Here is an 8,126-nt window from a genome sequence, read left to right as displayed (position 1 = left end):
TTGTAATCAGTATTGTACCTATGTTTATCACACACACACACACACACATATCCATGTTGCCTTGATGTGCACCCCCCCTAAACTCACACATTTGTTATGGTGCACACATGGTTGTAACTTCACACTGCACACACTCAATACATCCTTAATTCTTGCACAGACCCATAGGTCTGCACATCACACAGGCACAAGGATATGTGCTGCATAATGCACACACACACGAACTTCCACTGTCTTGTAAACGCTCTCTTGTATTCTGTAGTAGCAACCAGAACCCCTCACTTTGGCTTATTCCTCCCAAGATAACCAAATATTCATCAACCCCGTCTTCATCTCAACCCATCAACTGGCCCATTTTACACAAGGGGAAATCAACCCAGGGAAGTGAGCATGTTGACAGACTCCGGGTGTCACAAATCTCCCACCTGAACTCTCCCACAGTGATGCCCCTCCATTCACAGCACGAAGTCCCAAACTCTGCTCCTGACATGGTGCTTCAGAAATGGCCAGCCTATTACCTTTCGTGTTTGGGTTTCCTCCTTGGTAAATGGGGACGTTACTGATCCTTACAGGTTCATGGTGGATTAAACAAATTCATGCTATGGAGGCTTAAAACACTACCAGGCACAAAGCAAGTACTAAGTATTAGCTATTACCATAATTATGATGATTCTTATGCTTTGTCTCATTACAAGGGGCCCAGCATTCGTAAGTGCTAAATGAATGACCAAATGCTAAGAGCATTAGTGTCTGGGTATGTTCTCTGCACTGTGGAGACACAAACCACTCTGACTCTTCTTCCCTACCCCTCATGATGTCTAAGACTATTGTTAGTATATAGTAGGTGTTGGTAAGTGTTGAATATTTAAAGGAAAGGATCACCTACTCTGACTCTATTCCCTCGCATAGATGTCCTCACCTTCTACCAGCCCTCCTCCACCCCAGATGCTCAGACTTAGCTCTAGTATACAGTAAACGCTAATAAGTGTTGAATGAATGAAACAATGCTAACAGGAATCTGTGTCTGGGTGTGTCTGGGCTCCTCCTGGCAGATGCTGATTCTAGCTTCTCACAGGCACTTCCTTGCCACCGCCCCCACTCCGGCCCCGTGGAGCTATTTGTCCCAGCTAACTGCAGCGCTGGAGCTGGGCTGTTGGGAGTGGGTGGGTGCAGGTGCTTGTGGAGCAGCCAGGCGCCCACCCCAATCACCTCAGGACTGACGTGGAATCTGCCAGCAGAGAGGCTTTGACGGGTGGGAACCTAGGGAGCTTCAGGAGGTGGGGAGATGGGTAACAAGCACACTGGCCAATCAGAAAGTGCCTGCCCAGGCAAGTAGCCAAACAGGAAACCCTAAACACGGAATTCTGCAGAGGGACTTTCTGGGTGGCCCCAAGCACTGCAGGGTAGGGTGGGGTGGGGTGGGGTGGGGTGGGGGTGGAGGGCAGACACTGGGGCTCTGGCAGCAGCAAAGGGACGAATACTCGAATACTCGCCTTACTCCTGCCAAACTGTAGCCACAGTGGAAAATACTGTTTTCCACAACAGGCCACTGTGACTCTGCTGGTACTGTGTGCCCTTTGGCCTAGAAAATGTTATCGCCCCGCTCTTGGGGAAGAGGCTGGTTTATTGAGGTGTGGGAGGTCAGGGAGTCAGAGGGAAGAGAGGTATTAGAGCTTCTAATCCTCAGGGTCTTTGCAGGCAGGCACGTGTAGACATGGCCGATTCTCTTCCACCATCACCTTCTGCCCCTGCAGCACCTCACATACTGCTGATGGTTTCCCCCAGAAGGTCACATTCTTCTCACCTTGACCTTCGACCGCGGTAACAGTGGGCCTGAGGTGGTAGGGGGGAATGGAGGGAAGAAGCTCAGGGAAGGCAAGAACGCAGTCAACAAGCTCTTACTGAGTGCCTACTGTGTGCCCCACACTATTTTTAGCTGTGAGATATTGGGTAATTTCTTTATCTTCCCCGTGTCTCACTTTCCCTCATCTGAAACATGGGAATAATAATAGTAACAATAACCCACTTCATTGGGCTGAGCGAGGATACATGAGTTAATTCAGGTAAAGTGCTCAGAGTGATCTGGTACACAGTAAGTGCTCAATAAATGCTGCTGATTGTCACATGAGCTACCGTCTCTTACAGCCAAAACCCTTTACATCTCTCCCCATTGCCCATTGGAACAAAATCAAATGTATTACCCTGGCATTCAAGGCCTTGTTGTTGGGTCCAAATCCCTGTCCCAAGGCAATCTCTCTCTCTCCTCTCACTTTATCAAGACTCAGTCCCTTGTCTAGAATGGTCTTTGCCTGGGTTATTTCTCCCAATAGGCAACTCCTCCATTCACTCTAATTCGGATTTTCTCAATAAGCCCTTTCTCCATTCATTCCCTCTCTTTATCAAGTCCTTCATGCCTCCACTTAACACCCCTAACTCATCTTCAGGACCCACTCTAAACTCCACCACTGGAGACCACTTTCCAGATGATAGGTCTTCCATGAGATGGTAACAGGCCCTTAATCTAGTAGCTTGATGTATGAGGAAAGAAAGAGATGAGTTGGTGTTTTAACCCTCTCCAACACCTGGGCCACCCTGGACACTGGGAATCACTTAGGGCGGCTGATCACCTGTGTCCAGGACTCTGCTCACAGTTTTGACCCCTACCCGCCAGGGGAGGCCTGGTCAGCATTCTAGACCCTAGTTGAGGTGACAGTCCTTTTTCTACATATCAACCATTCCTCATATGTTCTCTGTCAGGGCCCTGCCAACCTGGTTCCCTCGGGAGATCCACGGGATCTGTGTGGCAACTGCTGCTGAAAAGCCTTAGAGTGCTTGGGGGCAGTAAGACATTGAGTGAGACATCAAGTCCCCCATGGCGGCATGGGTGACTGAAGGAATGAAAAAGTGAATGGAAGCATGAGTGAGTGAGTGACTGCAGGAGCAAATCAAAGCTCGGGTAACAGAGAGCAGAACAAATGGACACGTGAAGAACGGAGTGAATGGGAGAATGGCTGAGTAACTGGATGAGTGACTGAGGGCCACAGTGGTTGCTAACTCTCCCCTCATTATCTTCTTTCTCAGCTTCTTCAGTTGCTCCCCTCTTCCTTCAGCTGGGAAGTGGCACTTGGCAAGTCAGGTACGTTAAGCCAGTGCTATAAACCCTGGTTGGGCGTAGCCAAGTCTCCCACTCTGACTGCTGACATAGCAATATCATGATCCCTTCCTCGGCTCTCTGCCCCCCCGACTCACGCGAACTTGGGGAGTGAGGCCTCGCAGAGGCGCTGGCGGGTACGGACGGGGTTGGGTCCACACGGGGGTTTGCACAGCCCCCAGGTACTCCACTCCGACCACGAGCCTTTCCCTGCAATGAGAGGATGGGTTTACCGAGTCAGAATTAGTGGTCTCGCGGTGGTGAGAGCAGCTGTAGGGATACGGGGTTCACATCAGAGTCAGAAACCTCCTGTCTCTTCATGGGCTGCCCACCCTCACAGTACAGTCTGGGAGGCACTCACAGAGGCAGCGCTGGATGTTGTAGCAGTGCCGGATATCCTGATATTCCCCAGCACATCGATGTCCGTTAAACTTGCGGCCTTTGCAGCTCCTTAAGCGTGTCTGTTGGCCCGGGATCTCCTCGCAGCTGATATGTTTCATCTTTGGGCGGACACAGGTGCTCCATTCCTCCCACGGCCCCCACTCTCCATTCACTGCAGAGACGAGGGCAGCAGGGGCTCGCACCAAAGAAGGGAGCCAGCAACATGGTTCGAAGGAAGGGATGAGGGATGGGGGAGGGAGTGGGAGTGATTAGAAGTGGGAATGGGGGATCAGAGGTGGAACCAAGGCATCAGGGCCAGAAATGGAGGACTGTGAGGCAGGAACAAGGCATCAGCAGCAGGAACTGGGCGGGGGCGGGGGGGGGGGGAGGCTTAGGCTTGGAAATGGTACATCATGAGGTGCTGACCAGGGCAGGGCACGGCTGTGTTGCAGATGTGGGTCCGAGTGGCATCACCAACACAGAAGGGACCCCCATGTTGGGGCACAGGGTGATCACATGCCCGTCGATCCATAGTTTGGCCCAGGCCGCAGGTCACAGGACAGGGGCTCACAGGGCCCCATGGCCCCCAGCCCCCAGCCACTGTTGAGAGGGACAGGAGTGAGGAGAAAGGCCATCTCAGTCTCCCCCCTCAGCCCTTAGACCCCCGAGGCAGACCACCCCCAAACAAAGAGCTCCATGGTCACATGGTCTAAGACCTCTATCCCCTGAAATGCAGAGCATCTGTGCCCGAATCAAGAGCAGAGTGTCAGAGGCCTCATGCCGGGGTACCTGGGCAGGGTGGCAGGCCACTGCAGCCTCTCTGCTCATAGGCTGGCCCTGGGCATGGCTTCCCAGGAGGATTTGTGGAGGGTGCAGGTGCAGAACACGTGCGGCTTCGTCTCTCCATAGGTGCGCTGGGTCCACCGTGGCAGGAGCCCGAGCAGGCGCCCCAGGGGCTCCAAGCAGCCCAGGCCCCATGTGCTGTGATGGGGTGGGGTAGGGAGAAGCCAAGTGTGGTCATGCGTGCTGAAGTCCTCCCACCCTGGCAGTTCCCTGCTGTAACCTGCAGACCCATCCTGGGTACCTGCATCAGTGCCCTGTGGTTGCCCTCACTCACTGGGGCAGACCTGCTGCGTGTCACAGGCCTTTGATTCCTTTGCTTCTCCTGGACAGTGGCCCCCACACTTGGGGGTGGGGTGATCACATGTTCGATGACGGGTCTGGGTCCCTTTGGAGCAGGTGACAGAGCAAGGCGCCCAGGGCCCCCAGTCAGACCAGCCACCTATCTCTGTGGAAGAGAAGAGAGGGGGACAGGATAGAGGTGGGGGTGTCATTCAGGGATCCTCGCTTCCTCATATGGCCACATTAACTAATCCTATCCCCACATGCTCTGTAACACCTGTTCTACCCTCCTTGCTCATCTGGACTGTCGCAGTAACCTTCACACTGGTCCTTCTGCTTCACCCCTCACCAGAGTCTGTCCTCTTGACAGCGAGGAGGTCACAGGCCAAGTCCGATCACATATTCCTCCGCCCACAACCCACATCACTCAGAATAACAGCCAACGTCCTCTCTGTGGCCCACGAGGATCAAGATCCCCTATGACCTCACTGCCCACCACTTTCTTCCAGCCCCGCTTGCCTCCTCCTTAGAGCTTCGCCAATAGCAGGCACAGTGCCACCCTCAGGGCGTCTGCCCCGCTTGTTCCCAGTGCCCGTAACAGGCAGTGCACATCTGCCTTGCTGATCCTCCTCACCAGGACAGCAGGGCTGGATCTCACAGGCCTGCAGCTGCCACTCGAGGGTCCCAGGGTCCACCTTCTCAGAGCACTGCCCACCCCAGCCTATGCAGCGCCGGTGCCGCAGCTGGGAGCCCTCAGTGCAGGTCACTGAGCAGGGGTTCCACGGGGACCACAGCGACCATCGTGGGGACCTGTAGAGAGGAACACACGTCCCATCCTGGCACGAGTTGGCCAGGATGGTGTATGGGACTGCAGAGCAAGGGCAGGCATAAGCGGGCGTGTCGGATAAGTATGTGCAGAATGGATTGATGAGGGTACCTGCCTATTAGGGATGTTGGGGGACTGAATGGGGAGAGGTGGGTACACAGTAAGTACTTATCACTTACCTTCACGATCAGGGACCTGGAGCTACCCTTTGAAGTACCCCCAAGGACAGTGCCAGGTGTGCACTGTCCTTGGATTAGGGGCCCAGAATTGCTGTCAGGCCACCATCATGCAAACAGGAAGTGCTTAATAAATAGGAGCCATCATCCCAATGAGCTCAGAGACCCCGTAAGAAATACCCCAGATCTGCACAGCATAATGCTAAATAGATGTGAACTGACGACATGACGAGGGGCACAGAGCTGCCTTCAAAAAGATCCCCAAGCTCCCCGGCCTCATGGTGTATCTGTGATATACAGTAAGCAGTTAGGAAATATGTCTGGCATACAGTAAACGCTCAATACATGTAAGCTGGCATCATGATTAGGAGACGAGAGCTACCCTCAGAAATCCTCCAGCTGTCCCTGACCTCGGCAATGCATCCGGTATGCCGAAAGTGCTCAATGGATGCGATGTGTCATTATAATTAGAGGCGTGCAGCTGCCCTCAGAATTCCCCAAACTCTCCCATCTCCACAATGCATCTGTATACAGTAAGCAGTCAATATGAGCTGTCATCACAATTGGGGAACTTGAGCCACCTTCAGAAATACTTGAGCTGCACCCCACCCACAACGCTTGCAGTATGCAGGAAATGCTCAATACACGTAAGCTATGGTAGTCCTCAACCAGGGGTGATTTTGTACCCCAGGGGGACATTTGGCAATTTCTAGAGACATTTTGGTTGTTGCAACTGGAGCGAGGAGTCACTACTGGCATCTAGTGGGAGGTTGGGGATTCCACAAAACACCGTGCAATGCACAGGTCAGCCCTCTCAATAATAACTTTCTGGCCCTAAATATCAATAGAGCTGAGGCTGAGAAACCCTGAGCTATGGTCATGATCAGGGCCCTTGAGCCACCCTTAGAAATACCAGAGAAGGAAAGGGTCCAGTTCTGGGTTGCCACACAGACCATGCTTCCTGCCTCCCCCTAATCCCAGGCTCCCCCTAACCTGCATGCCTGGCAGAGCTTGCTGTCTGGCTCCTGGAAGGCGTAGGCACTGTTGAGACAGCAGTCTTCCACACGGACACCTGTCCCCAGGAGGCCCTTGCACTTGCCCGAGGATTCCTCATACTGGCTAAAGCAGAGTACAGGGTCTGAGCCTGTAACAGGGAAGGGGAGGAGGGCACGGTCAAGGGTATGGTGTGCCTGAGGGGCCAGCTGGACCCTCACCTACTCACCTGTGGATGGCAGGGTGAGCAGCAGCAGTAGCGGCGGCAACAGCAACCAAGAGGCCTGCGCTGGGGCGGGCATATTGAGCAGTGCCCCTGCAGCCCGACCAGAGAGGTGGCCTGGCTTTATGAGCTGACCTATTCTGGTAGTCAGTGGAAAAAGAGGAACCAGGGGCAGGAGGAACTGGGAGGGCAAAGGGTAGCAGGGGGGAGGGGAGAGCATTGGACAGGTCTCTTCAGCTCCCATCACTCCCGTGTCACGTCTGCCCATGAGCCACCTCCTCTCCTCTCCCCTCCCTACTTCCTGTCTCACTCTTCATCATGCTGTTTATCACTGTAACCCTGGCACCCCAAGCCCCACCTAGCGACCTTTCAGCATTCAATCAATGCTCTTTGTACAAATTCTTACTGAGGGAAATGGAGCCAAGGAATTTGGAGCAAGACAAACTTTCTAGCTGTGTGACCTTACGCAAGTCACTTGAACCTCTCTGAGGCTGTTTCTTCACCTGTAAAATACACACTCTCTACCACGACAGAGTCAATCTCATGGGGACATTGAACAGGGTGAAATGAGTGTGGCACGCTCAGTATGTCCATCCTCATGGGGTGAAGAAGGCGTTAAGGTAATTGCTTCATCCTCCATCCTGACTTAACCCACCCTCTTTCCTGAAAGGGAGGCCCCTGTGTCAGCAAGGGGAAGGGAGGTCAGCACAAGGGAAGTGAGAAGGGGAAGTGAGTGTGTGGAGGATTTGGGAGTGAATTGGGGATACCAGTCCCCAGGGGCCCTGCTGGGGACATCTTCAGTGCCTGAGGAGGGGGTAGTTGGGAAGGCACCGGTTGGGTCATGTTCTATCAGTGTAACTTGGGCAGGTGACATCTCTGAGCCTGTATCATAGGGTTTGTTGCAAAGATTCTGAGTTCAGATTTTTTGAAGTCCTTAGCACAGTGCCTGGCATGCTGTACAATCTTTTTGTGAAATACATTTATTCAACATTTATTGAGCACCTACGGGTGCCAGATGCTGTTCTCAGCATTGGACAGAGCAGAGAACAAGACAGCCCCAAATCCTGGCCTTCAAGGCTTACGCTCTAAAAGGAGATAATAAATGTCCCCTCTCTCACAGAGGCCTGCCCAACTACCCTTTATGTACAGCACCCCATCACTCTCTAGCCCAAGGGCTCTCAAACGTTATTGTGCATCAGAATCATCTGGAAGGTTGGTTAAATCCCAAACTGCTGGGCAGTACCTCCATTTCTG

The 8,126-nt window shown here is 53.1% G+C and overlaps 1 protein-coding gene across 1 annotated transcript; it reads right to left on the bottom strand.

The window, feature by feature from the left end:
- Positions 1 to 232: 232 nt before the first annotated feature.
- On the bottom strand, positions 233 to 7,286 carry CFP (complement factor properdin). Its single transcript, XM_081042520.1, has 9 exons — positions 6,879 to 7,286; positions 6,650 to 6,800; positions 5,289 to 5,464; positions 4,650 to 4,820; positions 4,322 to 4,513; positions 3,959 to 4,132; positions 3,513 to 3,704; positions 3,250 to 3,361; positions 233 to 1,833 (listed from the first exon to the last, which is right to left on the bottom strand). The coding sequence occupies exons 1-9, from the start codon at positions 7,138 to 7,140 to the stop codon at positions 1,677 to 1,679; spliced, it is 1,587 nt and encodes a 528-aa protein (XP_080898646.1). The 5' UTR covers positions 7,141 to 7,286; the 3' UTR covers positions 233 to 1,676.
- Positions 7,287 to 8,126: the final 840 nt, after the last annotated feature.

Source organism: Rhinolophus hipposideros, assembly GCF_964194185.1.
Source record: "Rhinolophus hipposideros genome assembly, chromosome: X".
Taxonomy (NCBI): domain Eukaryota; kingdom Metazoa; phylum Chordata; class Mammalia; order Chiroptera; family Rhinolophidae; genus Rhinolophus; species Rhinolophus hipposideros.
This window is presented reverse-complemented; position numbering and strand designations above follow the sequence as displayed.

Excerpts from the sequence above, each read along its gene's own strand:
- CFP (XM_081042520.1), bottom strand. The coding sequence starts at position 7,140 with ATGGGCAGACGTGACACGGGAGTGATGGGAGCTGAAGAGACCTGTCCA. Across the intron at positions 5,465-6,649 it reads AAGCTCTGCCAGGCATGCAG|GTCCCCACGATGGTCGCTGT; the intron begins GTTAGGGGGAGC and ends TCCTCTCTACAG. Across the intron at positions 3,362-3,512 it reads CAACATCCAGCGCTGCCTCT|GGAAAGGCTCGTGGTCGGAG; the intron begins GTGAGTGCCTCC and ends CTCTCATTGCAG.